General features: G+C 42.8%; 1 protein-coding gene and 1 non-coding gene across 2 annotated transcripts; both read left to right on the top strand.

Moving 5' to 3' along the window:
- The first annotated feature begins 3,166 nt into the window (after positions 1-3,166).
- LOC142564375 (clotting factor B-like) lies at positions 3,167-17,680 on the top strand. The gene is made up of 5 exons (XM_075675360.1): positions 3,167-3,281; positions 6,839-6,977; positions 10,735-10,849; positions 13,156-13,304; positions 17,393-17,680. The coding sequence occupies exons 1-5, from the start codon at positions 3,175-3,177 to the stop codon at positions 17,606-17,608; spliced, it is 726 nt and encodes a 241-aa protein (XP_075531475.1). The 5' UTR covers positions 3,167-3,174; the 3' UTR covers positions 17,609-17,680.
- Positions 16,606-16,678, top strand: TRNAS-UGA (transfer RNA serine (anticodon UGA)). Its single transcript has one exon. It is a non-coding gene; the product is annotated as a tRNA-Ser (tRNA).
- Positions 17,681-22,016: the final 4,336 nt, after the last annotated feature.

Below are 22,016 nucleotides of genomic sequence, written 5' to 3'. Positions count from 1 at the left end.
GAGCTCTAGTGCTCATGATGACAATACCGCCATCAAACCTTGCGCAAAAAGCTTCCGCCACCTCAAGGTGCGACCGACGTTCGGGTAGTCCCAATGCAGATAAAAATTGCGTTTGATGGGGGCAAGAACGCCGAACCCTCACTGCCCTTCATATATGCGACACTTGTTTCCGAATCCCGAGCTAATGGTTCAAAGACTTTCAGCGCTGTCTTGCAATTTATCCGCGCTACGCTGAATTTTCCTTGGTATGCGTCGTACAGCCTTGAAATCTAGAATAGACTTCAACCACAAATATTTTCTTTCCACCGGTGGGCGAACTGCACGCGGACTCCCCAGTTTTTTTTTATAGTCTGTTCGCCTTGATAACAATGAATTCGAACACATGAAAATCTTCACGGCCTCCGAAATGGTGTGTTCTACACTGTGCGAATAGCCTCTGCATGCGTCGTCCACATTTTCCTTATATGTTGACCAATAGATTGCATGCAATACAGCAGAGGAGTATTCGCCAAGTCTACTAATCTTTAAATAGTTCGGCATTTGGTTGCTTCCGTGTGCCTTTGTATCTGTAAACCATTTAACTCTCGAAATGAAGCGCCATGGTGCCCATGTCAAGTCGAGGCAGCTACTCTATGTTACTCCTCGCGAATATGTACGGCTATAATTTTTTACAAAGTTTAAATCAAGATCGCAGGTCAAAGATGCAAGCTTTTGTCTGTCGCGTCGGCCTTGAGGCTTCCCCAAAGTTTCTTATGCTTGTCGAAGTCAGGTGTAGCTACCCCAGGACCAGTGGTCTTTGTGAGTATGTCTTTAAAGCTCTTGCAGCCCAGGTCACCTGTGGGATTAGCATAGGCGCCTATAAGTGGGAGGCACACGCTGTTCTTTACATGGAGTCCCACGTGCCGGTTCTCGTCAAGAGGCTTGGCAACATGCTCGATGTATGTAAAGTCTGTGCGAATGTAGATAACAATTATGCTCTGTTCTCTGCTAACCGTATGTAGGCGAGGCAATGACTTTGAATCCGGACAGTCTGATCGAATCTGGTCTATTTGGATGGCATATGACAGATGTGGGGAAGGGATTAGCAAAAACGAATTTATGGAGCTTTGACACACGGGGCTTCAGCCCAATGGCATTTCATTGGCAGATCCTTGCCTTCCTGACTTCCGTACGAACAAATCGTATTGGACGAGCCATGCTGTTTAGTGAAGGCTTCCAAAAAACGAGATTAAGGGCATCCAGCAGTTGCAGAGAAATTCGGCCTGACAAAGTACGCAGCCTGCTCAAGAGCACTCATATGAATGGTGTTCATAATGGGCCGAAGCATCGATGCCACTTGCCGATGCTCTTTGGGCAACTTGTCGGCAACCGTACAAGTGTTCGACTCTACCGAAAGGTTCGTACCCCTTGAAGTTGTTATCGCTTCGACTATGGTTTGGGCTATCGCTTTAGCTCTAGTTGTATATATGGCCTAGGCAGTAGCTTTGGCAGCGCAGCTCATGCTTCAGCACTCATACTCTCAGGTGCGTTCCTGTCCTGAGAGTTTTGACTCCACTGCAAGCTGCCTAGAGGGCAGTGGAGGAAGTGTCGTTTTATGTGGCCTACTCCTCACACAGGCTCCGGCATTCTTTGAAGTCCAACGGCGTCAAGTGCGTCGTTTTCTAACGGCAGCAACTGCTTTCCGACGAGATTAACTGTATTTTGCCATCTGCTTCAGCCTCGCCATTCCTTATTTATCTTGGGACACTCCTTCAACGAAACCTCATGATACCCACGGCATTCGGGAAATTGAGAACCATGACTTAGCAGCCGTCTGGAGCGCGGGGCATGGCGCAGCGTGAACAAACTCTCGTGTTCGCGCATACGGCACTCACGTGTCCCATCTTCATACCTCTGCAGCATTTAATTGACCATAAGGTCGTACGAGGCGTCTAAAGTGACCCACTATGACGTCTGAAGGAAGAGGTTCCCTTTGAATGTTATTATCACACAGTGGGATGTGCCGACGTGAAACACGTGAGTTATCGTGACGCCTTTAACCACCGGCTTCACTGGAATCCGCAACTCTACTATATATATGCATACGTCCACGTCGTAGATAACACCAATACAGGAAACCCTGTTCACCGCTATACCCGAGCGGACCTTCATACCATCACGTTCTGTATGTGTGCTCAAAGCACTTAGTGTAGTCTCTTGTGCAACATCACTGCCCAGAACATTTTTTCAAGGTTTGACTCTGACTTCTGTGACTTGATTTGTTGCCGACTTCCAGGAGCACCGAGACAGACTGCCTGTTGAGTTGCCTAAGGTTGTCGGTAGCAAGCTCTAGTACAATAACAGTCTTACTGATTGCGGTAAGTTCAGTGGACCCTACAGACGTCATGCTTGAAGGCAAGCAGAGCTTGATGTTTTTCGCTTCACCTTACAGCTCCACAAAAGCTCAAAGTCATCTCCGGAAATTCTTGACTTCTTAGGGAGTAGACACTGGTGTCGTCGCTGTCCGCGACGTTATGGAGGTCAGTTTGCTTCCAGGAGGCTGCCGCTGCTCACCCCACCATTCCTGGCGGATGATCGAGGATGTGTACTTGCATCGGCGCCAGAAAAAAGGCAGAGATCGAGTGATGTAGGCCGAAATTTGGAGAAAATAGCGGAGCTTCAGTCGAAAGCATTCTGCATCATAGGTACTTTAGCTTTTCTAGCATAGCATAGCATAGTAAAGCGTAACCGGTATTGGAAGATTGAAATAAAGGCGAGCTTTCAGCTTTCAGATGGCATAAGTGGCCTTTTCGTCTGATGGAATGTATAAGGACCAAACTTGCAATAATATGGTCAGGTTGCCATGAGTACGTACATTTCAATCGTATTAAATACATAATCAACATAGTCAAGAAGTGCCCCACCATAAATGAGTAAATGGGAAACTCACTGGAAAGCAAACCCTTGCAGAAACGCATCGCGACTGTTGCACATTTCGGGAAAATCTTAAATGATAGATTTAAGTGTTCACCAAATCGCAGTCAGAGCAAGAACACGAAAGCAAGAAGGGTCAACGAGGAATAAACCACCAATCATGATTCGACGTACAATATTTACATTTGTGTTCACTGGTATAGCGGATAATAATTTATCAGTCCTTGTTCTGCTTTGCAGATTCACATCAAGGCAACCTTCATGACTACCCTTAGTCCTACCCGTTCTAAACTCGAAACTCACAACTGCGGTGGCAGCATCTTATCCCCCCGGTTTATACTAACGGCCGCGCAATGCGTGGGCACAGGGTAAGTAAGCCGATGAAAAATGTGGCAGCACATTAACCAAAAAGCTAGGCAATTTGGAAAGCACTGCTCTTGAGAACTGAGTGCCAACAGTTCCCTCTCTATTTAAGACGAGGGCTTTCTTGGGGAGTTAACACGGCTATTCCGACAATTCCTCTCACGTGGGCCGATATATGAGATTGCGCGCTCTAACTAAAGACTGAATACAGATCTATAAGCGATAACTCTGAGTCTACCGCGCAGTGAGGCGGCTCCTTGTAGTATTACTACTGGAGGTTTCAGTAGTATTCCTCCTGGTGGTTCTCTTTGCAATACCATCGCGTGGTGGCGGCTGCGACATCCAGTGGTACGATGGGGAATTATGATCTTTATTGAAGATATGAGTAATGACGTGGTGTCAATTCAACAGCATATCATACCCGTAGTCAACTAGAAATACCCCTGCGTATACAAAAACGAGGGAACGATTGCAGCCCTCACAAAAATAATGGGGAACAGGGGTGAAGCGGTATACAGCCGTTATCTGGAAAAAGAAATGGTTCCAGCGCAAACGTTCCCAAATGCGATTATGCGCTTTAGATTGAACATCATGTCGGGGATGGAAGTTCGGTAGGCCGGTTGGCTTTGGAAGGGCACGGTAAACCACAAATCAGGCATTGCACAGTGACGTGCGTTATGCCGCATTTGAAGTCAGAGAAGCGCAGAGAAAAATTAGTTTTGAAGAGCGACTCATAAACATAAATGAAAATAAATTGGCGGCTAAAGTGCACAAGTATCATTTCCTGAAAAACGTGGACGCAGGATGTAGCAAAAGAACAAGAAAGTTAGCAACCAAATACAGAGTAATAGAAAGATCGAATAGACAACCAAGCGTTCTGAAATATTAAGCGTAAGGAACAAATAGAGTGAACCGGATCCAAAGAATGAAAACAAAAAGAAGATGGATATTTATGGTAATGAAAAGGAAGCAATCAGAAGGAAAAGTCTGTACAATATCGCCAAGGGCAGTTCCTTGCTATTTGGGGTTCAAGCTGGTTGCCTAAAGACAAAGTTATACCTGAACAAATATTCAGAACAAGATGAGGCATATGTATTGGTGTGCAAAAATCCGGACACCACTCTGACCCGTACGTAACGCACCATTTCCAGAAGCGCTTGCATTTAAGGTGGATGGAAGCATGTACTGTCAGCACTCGAGAGAAACGAGATACATTTAGAGTATTTGCAAAAAAAAAGAAGGCGGGAATAAATTGATGTGACCGGATCTGTTACAGGCATAGACACTGGTACGTGAGAGAGTAGCTTTGAGGAAGAGAAAAGAGCTTAAAATGTCTACAAGAATGCTAAAGTGAACAGCATGTATAACGCACCTGATTAACTCAAGCTGGCTAGAAAACTATTTGTCATCCCCCCTTTCATAAAGGGTGCCACTCAGTTATCATCATCACCATCATCTTTGGTACCGCTGGTAAGAGGAGCGGTCGCACATTCTTCCCTCGCGACTGCTTGCGTTTTGAGACGGTGCCGTTCCCAAACCGCGCGTCTCGTTGAATACGCAGACGCTGTACATTGAGACGCTACGGGCCTCGCCGAATAAATTACATGGTTTAGACAACCTGTTCTCCCCTCCAACTTTGTAAAGGAGAATTTCCCTTTCATCGACTTGAACTGTCGGCAGAGGCGCCTAACAACGTGTTTTGGGGATCATGCCTTGTTTGTTGGCACTTCTTTATGATGATAAATGTAGCAGGAGCCTCAGTGTCGCATCGACCTCAGTTGCGGAAGTTGCAACTGTAGGGGAATGGTCGCCCTAAACCTGATGGCTATTCAGAAATGAATTTGCCTGTAGATCCGCTTTCTCTGTTCGAACAGCAATTCTTAATTCACCATTCATGATTAAAAAAAAAGAAATATTATTACATAAACGAAGCAATGCTACGCAGTGGTTATTCATGCGTACGTTAATTGAACGCCTTCTTGAGCTAGAAAAAATCTTTCTAACGTAATTAAGGAAGAGAAGCCTCGCTAAGTAATGCCACAGAAAGCCAAAATCACGACCATTAGACTAACAATATGTACCACCAATCCTTGGGGCGGTACTCATCCTGAACAGTATAAGCGCTAGGGATCTCTGAAGCAATTTTCGAATGCAACTATGGCATGGGCTTCCTGTAGACGCTGTAGAGGAGGATGTGTATACTTTGCGATACATTTCCATTGATGAAAAATACGTAAAGCAACAGCAAACGTATGAGAAGATCATTGGTTTTTGTGAGAAACGGCAAATGAATTATACGGAGTTCGGGTCACCAAGTATACGCGTCACGGCGTCTAAGCCGCTCCTCTATGACAAGAATATATTTACTCTCAAAAAGCTAGTATTTATTTATTTATTTACTTATTTGTTTATTTATTTATTTATTTATTTATTTATTTATTTGATACCTGCTTCGCCTTTGCAGGCATTACAGCAGGGGGATACGTAAAAATAAGCATCATATTTGAGACCAATAAGGAAACTAATTACGCAAAGCGCGGTAAAAAGCATCATTCGACATATTGGATACAATCTCAGGCGGAAGATCATTCCACTCTCTTATACATCTAACAAAAAATTAATAGCGGCACCCGCATGGCACGTATAATTCCACACATTGTGGAATTATACGTGCTAACCCACAATTTGATTACGAGGCATGGCGCAGTGTAGCACTTCGAATTAATTTTGACTACCTGGGGTTGTTTAACACCCACCTAAATATAAGTACAGGATTATTCTTGTATTTCGCCCCCATCGAAATGGGGCCGCCAAGGCCGGGATGTGATACCCAGACCACGCGCATCGCAGCGCAACAGCAGCAACCACGGCGCGGGTAGATTTATTATTACTTACTTCTGTTTCTTAAATGTTTTGGGGCCGTCAAAACCGAAAGACTTGCCACCTATCGTCAAGCAAGAAGGTATGGGTGTCTGGATGCATATTTGAACACGCGCCATGCTTGCGCTTCGTGGGAGCGCCACTAAGGTTTGCTCCGTGTCCACAGGGAAGCGTGACTGAGGCGCCGGGCAGCACAGGCCTAATATACGTGACACATTTCGCCGGCGATAATACAGTATGTTGCCTTATTTTGTCAAGGCTAATCGCATTACCGTCATCATTATTCACCTAATGGGCTGTGGAGGAGTTTTCTTCCATACCGCTTCATGTTTACTATTGGCGGGATGCCAATTAGGCTGTTTTTATAATTCTCTTGAAGAGAGCTATATTCTTATGTCTTAATACTAATAGTATATGAATTAGGCGCAACTGTAACTTGAGCATATGCCGCTAGTAGCTTGCATTATTAGTGATTTTGTTACCTCCTTCACGTTACTTGAAGGAGATGTAAGGGAGCCTAGAAAGACATCGCCGGAGGGCGATATTTTTAAGAAATCTCAAAATATGTCAGGTTCTATGAAGACAAATGTCACCCTATCGTCACTATCAATATGCCACCATGCTGAAATTGGAAGAGTGCACGCGCATGATCCCTGCATATTACTTTTTCGTTATTTCGCAGAAATCACCGTGCGGTCGATGTTTCTGTCTCTTACAATACCACGCACCTACGGAAAGGAGCCTATGCTCCAGTGGAAGACTTCAAAGCGCACCCCGAGTACGGCAAATGCCGGAACGGATACGACATAGCGCTTATAAAGGTATAGTATTTTCGCACTATTAACTGAAAGGTATTTATTTTATTGGCTTCTGGTACTCCGCTTGAATCATACAGGCATTCTTTGGCAGCTCCTGTCATTTGTGTTATCATATAAACGCGTAGTCTATTGGCAAAGACTAAATATTTACTGCCAAACAGGGATTGAACTTCCTGTGTAGCTCTTAAAGCTTTTATTATATATTCTTAAGGTCCCCGACCAAGGCGAATTTTTCATTGACTGCGAAGCGTTCTTTCTGAGAAACGGAGGTGGCTTTCTGTTTGCGGCTTCGTGCTACCTACGGGTGGATGACAATTTTTTCCGTTCATTCTTAAGTTCTGCAAGCAACGTGTGAAACCGCGCACATTGTCACACTGTAGTAGAACAGTGGTTGGGATGTATTTGAGCACTGGATATGTCGGAGCACACTCCAATCTTGCATTAACCACTCCGGAAATCTTTTTTTACTCTGTGAGCGTCCTATATATGTCAGGAACCTTTTTTGAACCACTGAGGCTAGCTGAGTCTGTTATTTTTTGTGATGCAATAAATGAAGTCTCAAGTAAGGTCATATTGACAGCGTGTACCTAAGTTAGGTTCTAATAACACTTAATGGCGTTTTTGATGTAGCTGGTGAGTTTTACACTTTCATGAGCATGCATCGGAGATTTCGTCTGACGTGTAGTTGGAGTTGTTTATCCGTTTCTTGATATTTATCTGTAGTTTTATTTCTCGTATTGTTTGACCGGCTGCCCTGATGAACATTATAGCTGTTGTGCATCGTCGTTTTCGTGATTTGTGTGTTCTGCAAACAGCTTAATATTGGGTAATAACCTCACGTCCTCAGATATGCTATATCCATAGCTCTGATTACGTTTTTATTCTGCCTTTTTAGACGTTGCGATAGTACATGTCGGATAGATGTGTGTTTACATCGCACCTGTTTCGGATTTCTGAAATTCAGTTGGAAATCTGCGGCCGTCCTGTTTGCGTATACCTATTTTGTTCCTGCTTTTTCGCGTTGTCCTGTCAATGCTGAATTAGGCTTTCATATTTCGTCATCATGGTGACTTCTAAACATATTTAACACAAGATATGCTTTCACGTGATGTGAAGGCCGTACTGCTAGTAAACAAAGATATTGGTTTGTTGACATTGGGTGTTAGGTACAGTGGTTCTACTCCCTGTGAGTACAGCAGCGCAGAATTATATTCACAAGTAAAGGTGCCAGGAATATGACACTCATTAGACTTTCCCAAGGACACCAATATATAGGGTGTCCTAGCTAACGTTACCCAAGCTGTTCAATTAAACTCAAAGATTTAGAAAAGACGCTGCAGCGTACCATTTTTAATACCTACGCTGTTGGTACGCCAGAGCTCCAGCGACCAAACATCGCACGCCTTATAATTGCACCTTCTACAGTGTTAATATAATATTTATTGCATTGAACAAGCAAACCGGCTAACGTTAGCTGGCACGCAATGTATCTAGATATATCTAAGTGCGCTTAATCTTCAAGGGCTAACTTATGTTGTTATTTTTTAGCAGTTGACTAACAACTCTCACTAACACTTCACTAACAACTCTCTTAGGCAACCACCATGTAAAACAATGCATTTTTATTGGTAGCAAGAAAATGCACTTAACTCTTTAATGTACCTGAGAAAAGGTTTCAAGTAGTTCTTTCTTTTTCTTGGGGGGGGGGGAGGTGATTGTTGGCGGTGCAGAATAAAGATGCCTGAAAATATAGCTTGCGACAGAGTTGCATGTTGTACATCAGAACTCGCCGTGGTCGCTTAGTGGCTAAGGCATTGTGGTGCTAAGGCCGTGGTACCGGGATCAAATCACGACCACGGCGGACGCATTTTGACTGCAGTGATATGTGTAACCACCCGTGTCCACTGCTTTGGGTCTGTCTGTCTGTCTGTCTGTCTGTGCGTGCCTCCGTCCGTCTGTCTGTCTATCTGTTTGTCTGGCTGTCAGTCCGTCCGTCCGTTGTGCGTCCGTCTGTCTGTTTGTCTGTCTGTCTCTTTGTCTGTGCGTCCATCCGTCCGTCCATCCGTTTGTCTCTCTGTCTGTCTGTTCCTCCGTTTTTCTGTCTGTCTGTTTGTCTGTCTCTCTGTCTGTCTGTATGTCTGTCCGTCCGTTTTTCTGTCTGTCTGTCTATCCGTCCGTCCGTTGTGCGTCCGTCTGTCTGTCTGTCTGTCTGTCTGTCTGTCTGTCTGTCTGTCTGTCTGTCTGTCTGTTTGTCCGTGCGTCCGTATGTCTGTCTGTCTGCCTGTCTGTCTATCTGTCTTTCTTTTTGTCTGTCTGTCTGTCTGTCTGTCCGTGCGTCCGTATGTCTGTCTGTCTGCCTGTCTGTCTATCTGTCTTTCTTTTTGTCTGTCTGTCTGTCTGTCTGTCTGTCTGTCTGTCTGTCTGTCTGTCTGTCTGTCTGTCTGTCTGTCTGTCTGTCGGGCTATCTATTTTACAAGGAAGCGGTTAGCCTGTAGTTGGTTGGCATTTTTTTGTTCGCGTCCGTCCGCAAAACCGTGGGCCGACCTCGACGGCAGAGCAGGGCGAGGAGCAGTGGCTGGTATCCCCGCAAGGAAGGGGCTTCAAATATTCAGCAAAGTGAGCAGTGCGTACGTTCTTTAGAATCACGCATGCAACATACAGAACAGCATACGTTTCAACAAAGAACAAGACCAAAACAAACATCCGAACCGCATAATGGATTACATAGCGATTCTGATAACAATGTGAAGCACCTAGCACCCTCCGCATACGCTTCCTGTAAAAGATTACTGTTGCGCAAGAAGCCGCGACCCCGGCAGCTGGCGACGTGGAGAGTGGCATCGCTAGCCTTTCGCATATACATGAAAGAGCCTAGCAACTGATTTCAAGGTTGTTGCAATACTGATATGGGCGTCGGGGTCCTTCCAAAATTACAATTATCCCCACTACTACCATTACTCTAAATTACCATTACTCAAAAGCACTAAAACAGACCCTACCCCCTCTCCCCTAAGTTTTTGTGGTGGTAGTTATGAACAACTTCGCTGGACAACCACATTCGCAGGGCCAGAATGGCGAGTCCGTTTGATTTTTTGGACTATCCGCCAAATGAAGTAACTGGGTTGTCCGTGGCCTAACGCATATGACTTTGGGCTGCTGATAGGAGGGAACCCGCTTAGAATCCAAACATCGGACAAATAGGGGTCAGTGGTTACATGCCATTGTGTGCCAGTCTTCAATGTCAGAAGGCTACTTTATAGTTGTTACGGCCCTGGCCGTCATCAAACCCGCGCCATATATGTTCAGGAAGTCTTGTGTGAACCTATAGTAACAGTCTATAGACCGCAGTAGTTGGAGAAGTATAGGAGGGGGTTACCCTGCAGTGGGCGTAACATGGATGATGATGATGATGATGATGATGATGATGATGATAGCAACACGTTTGTCAGGCGCATATTTCGCATCAGTTCCTCTCATGGTGCAGTGTGTACGCTAGAAATCGCGAGAGAAAAGGCCGGCTATATACAAGACTTAAACATGACAAGTTGAGGCATTCTGTATGTAGTTGAGTCGCTACCTTTCATCAATGCTAATGCCATAAAGCTAGACGCTCCTCGTGAGATAGGGTCTGCCTGAACTGCTATCGCTATCTATACCAATGTCTACGCGTGAAATACAATTACTCGAATTCTGATTAGAACTTGTAATTTTTATTGAATCTGTTTCCATGCAACCAAATGTGCTCTTGTTTCAATTGCAGCTCAAGGAGCCACTTGACTTCGACCAATTTGTCAGACCTATATGCTTGCCCACACGGCAAGTGGATCTGACCAACAAGGATGCGTTCGTTGCTGGATGGGGATTGACAAACGACTGTACGCGGTAAAAATGATATAAGACGATGATGCTAGAGTGAGCATTGTGTGGATTTGTGAACACTTAAAAAGCTGATGTGAGATATTCCCGTTAGGCAGTGCAGCGAGACCTTTGACACTATTAACAACTTCAGTTCGTTGTTATCGCTAGCAATGCCTACATCACGTAGATGCCTCAGGCTCCATCGAACGCCCAACGTTTTTCGAGGAGCCTGAGGCATCCACGTCATGTAGGCATCACGTGGATTCGTACTTATACCATGGTCGGCTGTGCACTACAATAATTTGCTGAAGATAGCAAGGTAATTATGGTTGGCGACTAGAAATCTTGGAGGACGCTTTGTGATAGTGATAAAAATAACAAATTCTTGATTTGGGGACTTAAGTCTGGGCCTGCCCAAGCGAACAAATGGCTTTTGAGCAGTGCCTCGCTGCAAGCGACAAGTCAGAGCCTATACGACTGTCGATTCACATCATGAAAATAACTGGTATAGGCAGGAAGAAAAGGAAAGAAATCAAGCATACGAAGGAAAAATAACAGACTCTATGTCTTTCCGGCTGCCTAAACGAAGTCATTCAGAACACTTGGCACATAGGAAGCCCGAAGACCTTCTCCATATCTAGTCCGGACTCCAGGCAAATTGATATGATCTCGTGGACCCAATATTTGAGCAGGTATATATGGGAGGCAAAGTTCATTATTTCACAGGTACGTAGAAAAAACACTTTCATTAAAAAACAACCTGAAGGAAGGCATAAGTGCGCAAAAAGAAAGCCACACTAGAATTGGTGAGAATTGGAACACCATAGATCGCGGTACGAATTATGCATTTTTAGTAAGCAATCAACCTCATCGCGCAAAATTAAATAAGAGCAAATTCTATAGCGCTACAAAATGTGCCCTAATCCATGATCCATCAAGTAAATTGGGCATAATTCTTTAATGGAATATAGCAGGCAAGTTTTCTTGCGCAGCCGTTCACACACTTTAGCCAGATGACTGTCTCAAGACATACTAGAATACAAATGAACACCAGATATTTGACACTTGAAAAGTACGGATTGGAAGCGCAGACGCAATTATTACACTGATGAGAATGAAGAAGGTAATGATTGCAGGAATACGTTTCACGGCAATATGGAAACACACGGGTTTAGTCATACTTTGATTGATAGAAATTAAAATATTACAGCACCAACTCATGACATTTACAGCGTCAATTTGTAATTAGGCCGTTGCCTGATCATAATTAGCATGACGGGATAATAGAAGCGTGTCATCAGCGTAGTGAAAAACACAGCAAAGAAGAATGGCGTGAGATCGTCAACATACAAGTAAAACATATATATAATAGGGGTGCTAAAATCTATCCCTGAGGATCTCCACTGGCCAACTTTGGTGTTTCTGATTACTAAAACTTGAGTTCAATCACGCTAAGAATTCTCAAGGAAAGATAGGAAAGGCCCTTGGAAGAAATAGCTAGGAAGTTGACAAAGTAGAACATCACGGTTCACGGAATCAATAGTTGTTCATACGGATAAAAATAATGCGCAAACAAATTAACTGTTTTCAAGAGCATTATAAAGGAATCAATTTGTCTAACGCTAACGTTGATCTAACGCTAGGCGATAAGGTGCGTAAAAAACTTGTAAAGAATAAGCCTTTTTAATACATTGGCTAATGAAATAGTTTTGTTGGATAACTGAGAAAGCGCTTTTTAATATTCCCTATGAGCACTCTTGTAGATGGCGCAGTTTGGTGGCGCTTCTAATATTCTTTCATTACATACATTCTTTTGAACCCACTCCCAGGTATCAAGCTCAAAAAACTATTAGATAGAATACAATTGTGCGCGCGATAATCCTTGTAGTCCGACGAGTGGTATAGGTCACTGCAGAAAAGAACTATCGCGTCCATTCAGCCTCTTCCAACGAATACTTTCTTTCGAATTGAATCACGGGTAATGCTTTGGCAGAGACGTAGTCCCCAATATCTTCCTTAGCAATGAAGCCCGTTATGTGCACAGTGCTCAGCAATTGAAACGCGATATCCCAAACCGCCTGGCAGGTGGCCCTGTCTGCGCCGTTCGTGAGCGCTCGGCAACCTCTGAGCTGGGCGATGCCATCGCATTGCATAGCACAAACATGCGATAGAAAAATGCATCAGCTCCGTGCCCCAGCGCCCACCATGCAAGTGGCAAAAATAGAACGCTCATAGCCAGGCGCTTCCTCTATCACGTTTTCAATCGCTGAGCAATTTGCCTCCGTGCCGCTTTGTTAAAACCTTGCACTTCCTGTCACTTCAGTTACTGTACCACAATGGATCCACTACTTCAAAACAAAAATTGTGCCATTTGATTACTGCCGGAGGGTGTATGCTGCCTTGCTCAAGGAGGACGCTGCGGGAAGTGCGGAGCTCGTTTGCACGCAAGCCAAGCGCCAATCCGTATGTTATGTAAGTGTCACATTTGTGTTTCATTTTCTATTGATTGATACTGTGGGTCCCGTTAGAGGGTCACTAATAATTTCGCGTGCATCTTTCAGAGCTAACGTTGTCAAGTATAGGTAAGATAGCTGGCATTGCAATATAGTTTCACTGATGGCATTCCACATCTGACATAGCTGACATAAAATGTCAACAAAAGTGTGTCCAGTTTGAATGCAAACGCCTAACAATTTCAATTACAAGTGGTAAAATAGGTCATTGAATGGGCCCGGTTCGAAATCTATAAAGTCATTATGCTATCTTTGTTCTTACATATGTCGTTCGCGTGGTCACTGTTTTATAGGGTGCCCTCCCAGCGCGTGGCGCAGGAGTTGTACGCGCCATTTCGAAACAAGGAATTTTCCACATTGTGAAGAAAGACAAAACGAAATCGTCCTCACATAGTCCATGTGTTGCCACATGCTCGTTGATTTCATTGCAGCAAAGGCATGCAAAGTGTTAGGATTTCTACGGAGCAATACAAAACTACTTCCCCAGCAGTCTCGTTATCTTCTGTACAAAAGCTATGTTAGACCCATTTTAGAATATGGACGCACCGTATGGGACCCTCCTACGTGTACCGACCGAGATAAACTTGAGAGAGATCAGAATATAGCAGCACGGGTACGTAATCGGCAACTATGAGAGAAATGTTAGCATAACTACTGCAAAACCAACATAAAATGGGACACTTTAGAAAAGAGAAGGCAGGCGTTACGCTTGAAACTTTTTCAGAATATATTTTTTGGCCAAATTGAAATTGACCGCGATAAGTATATTCTTCAGCCGCATTATATATCGAGACGAACAGATCACGAGCTCAAGGTTAGGGAATGCAGTTGTAGAACTAAACTTTTCGAAAGCACTTTTTCCTCAAAAACATTTTAGAATGGAATCTAATGCATGCTGCCGTAGTTGGTATACTTAATGACGGAAATTTCGCAACTGCTCTTTGAAATTTTGTTCTTTATTGTACACTATATAGTTAATGTAAAGTTCGCTATCATTACATAGTGCTTCGTTACTTACCTGTATGATGCCGTTTCTTGCCTAAAAAGTTTTGTTGTGGTTGTTTGTGCAGTACATTGATATCCTGATGGACCACTTTTGTTTCCTAAAATTTATTTTTTTGCATTGTACAGTATACTGCTGTTTATCGTATGCCATAAGATGTTTACATTGCTGTATGTAACCCCCAGCCACACTGTAATGCCTAAATGGCGCTGTGGGTATGAGAGTAAATTGAAAAATGGGCTTTCTTGGACATAACTAAAATTTTCGCAAGAACGCGGAAAACATTCCTGACGAAAAGCGTTATAGCTATTCAAAACTTTTCAATAAAACAAGGACACGTGACAGTGCTCTCGGGTTACCTCATTAAAAAGGAAGCGCAAAGAAAAAAGAAACAGAGAGAACAGCATCTGTTCCATTTCTCGAAGTTTCTTCAGGGCATTCAATACGTGCCCCAGTCATACAAATATTTCATATTTCGTGCATTACTCAAATAGGTTTTTCCTCAAAACACATTATTTCGTTCAAATACAGCAGCTCAATGTGAGCAACCAAGCAACGGCAATCTTTCAGGAAAACAAAAGTCAGGTATGATGTGTCATAGAAATAATATGCATACGTGCAATAGTTAAAAGTGTGTAATGCCATGGCGAAATTCTACGTTAGACAAGTCACACCACCTGATTTCGCTGCAGCTACCAGGCATGTCCTCATTGCGAAATAAATTCATTAATGTCTGCCCCATTTCAATGAAATATATCGAGAGAACCCATCAGATACGTAAACTTCTACTGCGCAACACATATTTTATATTCGTAATGCTCATTTGCTATCTACTATTCCAATGTATTGGCGCTTTCTTAATTTATCAATCACATTACTCTTCTGAGCAAAGGGCTAAAATACAAGGGAGAAGTAAAGCAGAAAAAACACCAGCTTTAGGCCGCTAATCTCTGTTGCTGTTTTATTCTGAAGAAGGAGACACACCATCTCTCCAGGTTTCATTATTTACCCAATTAGACAAACCTCTGTAAGCTGCGACTGCTTCTAATTGAATGAGTAAACCAAAAACATGAAGCACACTTACTCCTAAAACATTTCTGGGTAAAGACACCCAAAATGAAGTAATCCAACAGTTCCATTCTTTTACTGTGAGCGCAGCGCATATCCAAAAACAAATGCAAGCAAAGAAAAAATACCAGAGATAGCTTGGCCATATTGAGCTGAAATCAACTGCGCCAGCTTGGAGCCTTTATCAAAGCTCTTTATTTCAAGCCACGTATTTTTTCATCAAGCGCTCAGTTCCCGACTAGTATGCGCTACCAACGGCGGCGGTACGACGACAATAAGAATTAGCAGGACAGCGACACAAACGCCATTAAAAGCCAGAATGTGATATAGAGGTTCTGATTCGGCAGTTTGGAGGTATTCACAATTATCTATATATATACAGGGTGTCCCCGCTAATTTTAAGCAAAGTTTAAAAGTATGCGAATTCCACGCACCTGGACAGAACCAAGGCAATGTGGTTTGCCGTCATTTGGAGATACTCAGATTATTTTTTTTTCATTCTACCTAACTACATAATTTGTCCTACTCACTTAACTAACTTCGCACATATAATATTTGAAAAGTGTGAATGAGAAAATTCTAGAGCGACATGAAAAACTCCCCATTGAGCTTTCTGTTGCTCAACACGTGTTTTTCCGAGGGGGAAAGAAACCCGCAAATGCACGCAAAATGGCGCGCGTCTGGCCGCTCGAGGCACTTCGCGTGTATTCGTGGGCTTTCACGCTCGGAAAGACCCTTTTATGTAGCACGTATTGAGCAACAGAAAGCTGTATTGGGAGTTTTCCAGGTTGCTCTACAATTCCCTCATTGCCACTCTTTATCAAATGAAAATATTTCAGAAGTTCATAATATAATGAAGACTAATTATCTAACTATAGGCTGAATGAAAAACATTCGAGTATCTCCAGGCTTTGGCAAACAACATTACCTTGGTCCTGCCGAGCTACGTGGCAATCGCATATCTTTAATCTCTGGCGAAAAGTCCTAGTAGAACCCTCTACCAGACGAAGGACAGTGCTTAACTTTCGTTGCTGTAAAAGCAAGTTACTGTGAAATACCTTTATGGGAGAAAAAAAAGCTTACCTGCGAGGCTAGCTTGATCCAAATCATAGCTAATTGTGGGACAAAGGCTTTCATTGTTGTTCTACTAGGACACATAAATACCCAAGAAAGTGGATGGGAAAACGGCGCCGCGGTAGCTCAATTGGTAGAGCATCGCACGTGAAATGCGAACGTCGTGGGTTCGGTTCCCACCTGCGGCAAGTTGTTTTTTCATCCAGTTTAATTTCGATTAATTTATCGTTTCTTTATTTCATTTATTAAGCACAAGTAATTTCCCCTATGTTGTCCTTGGTGTCAGTGTTTGTTGGATTCTTATTATATATATATATATATATATATATATTTGTACTCGACTGCCTCCTGTACTTCAAAACTCGAGCTGCCTATTGCGGCAGCGTTGAAGTGCTCACAATCTCATGGGTGAACTTTTGTGCTTGGTCGTCTCCACACGATGAACGAGCGAAATACGTGTTCATGCAGGAGCAGATGCGACACATATCTTGCTCGTAACCGAAATCGGACGTACACCTGATCAGACTCAGACAACATTGCGGCACTTATTTTTGGCTGCTATCTTACACATGTTGAACAGGGGTTCACGCGGCTTCTTGTTCTTTATTCCACAGTCACGACAATGTACAGAAATGTTCCCGTTGCGGTAATTACCCACCTTCCTCCTGCGCACTAGCGATATTTAATTCAAACACCTTCAAGTCTGACCGATATAGCTGGAACCACACGGTAAGTGTCAGTTGGAAGTAAGGCCTTCTGTTGTCTACTCCTCACTTTGTCCTTGTTTGTGCGCCCTTGATCGTAGTCTGCTATGTGCAACCAACTAGCCCAAAGGTCGGCGCTGTTGAGTGACATACGTCTGCCGTAACTAATTCTCTGCACACATTTCTATCTCTCCGTAGGGTGACGCGGGTGGGCCGTTGACAATCTGGCAAGGAAAGCTCCAAAGATACTTGCAAGTCGGAATAGTATCCTTCGGTGACATGACGGGTAAATGCTCTAATCAGCAAAGCCTGAATGGGTTCACCCGCGTATCCTACTTCGTGCCCTGGATCCGTAGGATGGTAGAGGAAGAATGGGGAACCTCGGAAGATTACAGTAGTAGTAACTACAGATAAGGATGTGATGCGGAATTTCGTGATACGTGTCTTGACGCTTCGTGTATTCGGAAAACTTAAATAAACATGACTGCAGTGATCAAAGGCGGCTCGAAATTTTCTTGTGCAGAAGAGTTCTTTTTGGTGTTTTCACGTGCAAGTCAGGTTCTCAAGAGATTCAGTCATGTTCTAGCGCCTGACGTCTCCTATCCCGATCACTCTCTTATATGACCCTGAATCATTTTTGTGTCTATAGAAAAAGTTCGCATACACATTTCACGCACAACAATTACTAAGCCAATGGCATACCGTGCTAGAGGCACTTTAATGAAAGCAAGTAATCGCAGCTGCATGTGCCACATAGCTTACAAAGAAGCTCCGTGACGTATCTGGCCAATGTAAGTGTACGAAATATTACAAATTCACAATATTCGTATGAGTAGTGTACAGCGAAGGTCGCCAAATATTATTTACGAAAATTATTAGTAATGTAATCGAGTGGTTGAGCCGACGGCATACTGTCTGGTGCGGGAAGATTATTAGTAAAAAAAATGAAGGTCACTGGGCATAGTCAAAACAAAATGGAGCTTTGGAATCCCTATGCCTGTCTTTTCCCAATATAAATTCCAGCTAGCAGCAGATTTTAAGTAGCACGCTTTAGCTCGGGTTCAAAACCGATGCCGCCTATTGAGATTCGTGAAAAACGCGTGTCCTTATGAAACAACGAGTATACCAATTCGAGATTAATTTCTTGCATTTGAGACGGAAAGGTAAAGTGGATTCATGGACCGAAGTCGAAGTTCGATTATTATTTGAATAAAGCACCGAAAAACCAGTATGTTTCTAAACAATAAAAGCTCAAAGTTCGCAACTTCGTAGCTTTTCCCCAAAGATATAGATATCGGACTTCTGTAACTTCCCTTCGTTGGCAACTTGATTTGCCCTAGAATTTCTATTTGAATACACAGCTTAAGGAAATTTTTTTACAATGTTTACGTGGATTCTAGAAAAGGCCTACTCATATATTAATGCTATGGTCACAGGGATGAATGAGACAGCAATTTTTGCCCTTTAGGATATATTACTACTAGCAGTGCACATAGTCTGATGTGTTATTAATTGCTGGGTTACATATTTATTAACGTGAGAGTTTTTTTTCCAAATGTTCTCATTTTTGGCATAAATCTAATGTTCGTTTCGCACACAAAAGTGAGCAACGTGCATTTGGTCCCGTCGTCTTAGAGTGCATTTTAACTCTGGCTAGTGTTAGCTGAAACACCCTGTATACAGTGACTTTTGCTTAGATACGTAGATTTATTGGATACTTATACCTCTATTTAAATATCGTGTGGCAGGTTTTGTGGATACATGCAGTGAACTTTGTTTCCAGAGACAGTTTTTTGCTTTTTATCAAGTATCTTCGCATTTGTGTATTCCATTGTAATTTGCATTTCTAATGTATATTTCGCAGAACGGCTGCTTTTTTATATGTGATGTCTGTTGTGACTACAATTTCGGTACAATTACAATACACGACTGGTGACAGCCGCTCCTGCGCTGTAGATTGGAACGAAGGACAGAGTCACTGAGATTTTTCCCTGGCGGTTGCATATGCACAAATATGTAAACAAGGTTCTTGAAAGACAAAGTTTCATTGAAATATTTGTCCTCAACTTGTTAATTTCACAGCCGTTACATTTATCATATCAGCGGTAAGCACTGCTTTGCTGTTTTCACACTGTTATTCTTCTAAAGTTTGTGCGATGTTTTGTTTGTTATTAAACTGACAAAAACATGGAAGCATTGTTATCTGTTATTTCCAAACTTTTTGGGACATAAGAATATGTTTTTTTAATAAAAAACACATATTTTACTTGTCTTGACAGTGCGTAGCGTCCAAGAATTCGTTTGCAGCATATTTGGTAATGACAATGCAATTCTTCTTCATGTATTTGATCCCTCGGTCAATTCCGTGAGGAGGCCGAGCTCCAACGTGAGACTCTCCCGCACCCCCACCCTCCGAACAAAATTTCTGGCTACGCCACTGGTCGTAACCACGGTTTGTCAGGGCATGACAAATTGAATATTGCATAGCAGGATACACACATCGATGCACACGGATAAATATTCTCGTCACAACAATGAAAGCCTTTGTCCCACAATTAGCTATGATTTGGATCAAGCTAGCCTCGCAGGTAAGCTTTTTTTCTCCCGTAAAGGTATTTCACAGTAACTTGCTTTTACAGCAACGAAAGTTAAGCACTGTCCTTCGTCTGGCTTCATTGAAACGGTCATTTTACTGCTGCAAAGGTAACAGAAGAGATGGCTTTCATTTCGACTGGTAACAGCGCTTCATTGCTCTTTACAGCTGCATCGTTTGCATAAATATGTGAGCGACGATGATTTGAGTGTGAGATATTTGTGCACATTTCCAAATGCAAACTCATGCTCGCTTTATTTTCTCTTATTACACATCCACCAATTCCCAACTCATAAATATACTGCCTGTTAATGCTAGCTCCCAGGGGACCAGTGTATGTATTGCTTTACTTTTTATTCATTCGTATCAGAAAGAAAAAACATTCCATGATAGATGTCGCAGTAATACTTTCACCCGAATGTGACATACAGTTTTTTCTAAGGATAGTAAGGCTTATGGGCAGCTCAGTAGTATGCGTAAGCAATTATCAGTGTCATGGAATACTGAAACTGTTGCCAGTTTGTTGGGCGATGGGGAGATTATTATGGTTATGGACACTCCACCAAAGTAGATCTATCAGAGAAAACGAATTCTTTTTACGCATCATCCTTACTCAACGGTGACTCTGGCAGTCCCTTGGTCATCTGGGTTTATGAGGGTCACCGATACCCGGAAGTCGGCATCGTATTTTTCACCACGACTTTTGTGAGAATGCAGATGTTCAGCATGTTTACACCACAGTCTGAAACTTGGTCATGTGGATCAGAAACTTATACATATGGACATGTGGACCTGCCAAATATACCCACACGTCCATGTAACTGAATGAAACATGTTCCAGTATACTTATTGTAGGCTCGATCTGCTGTTCTGAAAAATCATGTATAAAACATGATAAGGCATAATAATACTCAATATGAGGCAGACTTAGTGCACTGCTCTCCATTATCACGAGGTGGTCAATGAATAAAAAAAATGTGAGCTTAAGAGAAAACTTTAACTCGCGCCCAACTCGAATGTTACCCATTCAAATTCGTGTAAAATACATAAACGCATTTCCGAGATAATACCTGGGTCACTTTTCATGAAACATGTTGCATTTGAGGGAGAAAGTTGTATTATGGTGCCTGTTTCAGGAGGTATAACTGTTGACGGCCTGATTGTTTCTTTTCCAGAACTGTCAAATCTAGATAGCTGTAAAAAAATAGAAACCTGCAGTTTACAATACCCTAACTCAGCATCGCCAATAAGTATAACACTTTTTTAAGTTGCGTCCGTCAGAACATATAAATAGGACAAATGTTACATATTAATTTACATTCAACATGAATTTGTTACAATCCTTACAAGGGTATCGAAACAGTCCTACTCACACGTTCTAGGTGTAGTTAAAGATGTTGCAGAATACATCAGTTTTGTCCCCTTTAGATTTACCATTATACACAATAGACATAACTGTGACATTATTTTTATTGCTGAGTCACACAGTTATAAATTCGGTAGTTTTCAGAAAATTTGCGATTTTCTACATCCTTTACAAGAAACTGTTACGTAAAGAAAAAATACGCTTCCTATTGTCACTAAATGTTAATGTTTTAAGCGCAACAAACATAATCAAAATCGGTGCTGCGTTTGCCGACAAAAACTATTTAACCTTTCCCATGAATTTTTACAGCCTTTCCCATTATTTTTATAAGTCTTGCCAGTGAAAAACTTGAACAGGTGGCACATGCCTATCAACCGTTATTTCACTCAAGATGCGTGAGGGTTCCATGACAAGTCCCTGTCAATTATGACGCCTAGAAACTTGCGCTATCGAACACGTGGTATTACTTGGCCATTTATTATTACGCTGTAGTTTGTCATGGGTTTGTCCGTAAATGGCACTAGTACGCATTTCTCGGAGGAAATTGCCGGGCCTCGATTACGTAGGTAGACTGTAGTTTGAGTGGCGGCTCTATGAATTCTCGCTCGCAACTGTAGGCGTGTTACTGCAGACGTCATCCGTCTACATTGATAACCTGACTGTGCGTGGCACGTGCTCAAGGAGAGCAATTAGAGTTAGATTAAATAACACAGGGCTAAGTACACCGCCCTGGGGGACGCTGCGGCAACTATAATGTAGTGAAGTATGGCCTTGCTCGGTGCTTACAAAAAAGGATATCATGGAGAGGTAGCTCCGTATCCATTGAAACATCCGACCAACCACTCCTACGTCTGCGAGAGCAG

Source organism: Dermacentor variabilis, chromosome 11, assembly GCF_050947875.1.
Source record: "Dermacentor variabilis isolate Ectoservices chromosome 11, ASM5094787v1, whole genome shotgun sequence".
Taxonomy (NCBI): Eukaryota; Metazoa; Arthropoda; class Arachnida; order Ixodida; family Ixodidae; genus Dermacentor; species Dermacentor variabilis.
The sequence above is the reverse complement of the archived record's forward strand: the minus strand, read 5'-3'. Positions and strand labels throughout refer to the sequence as shown.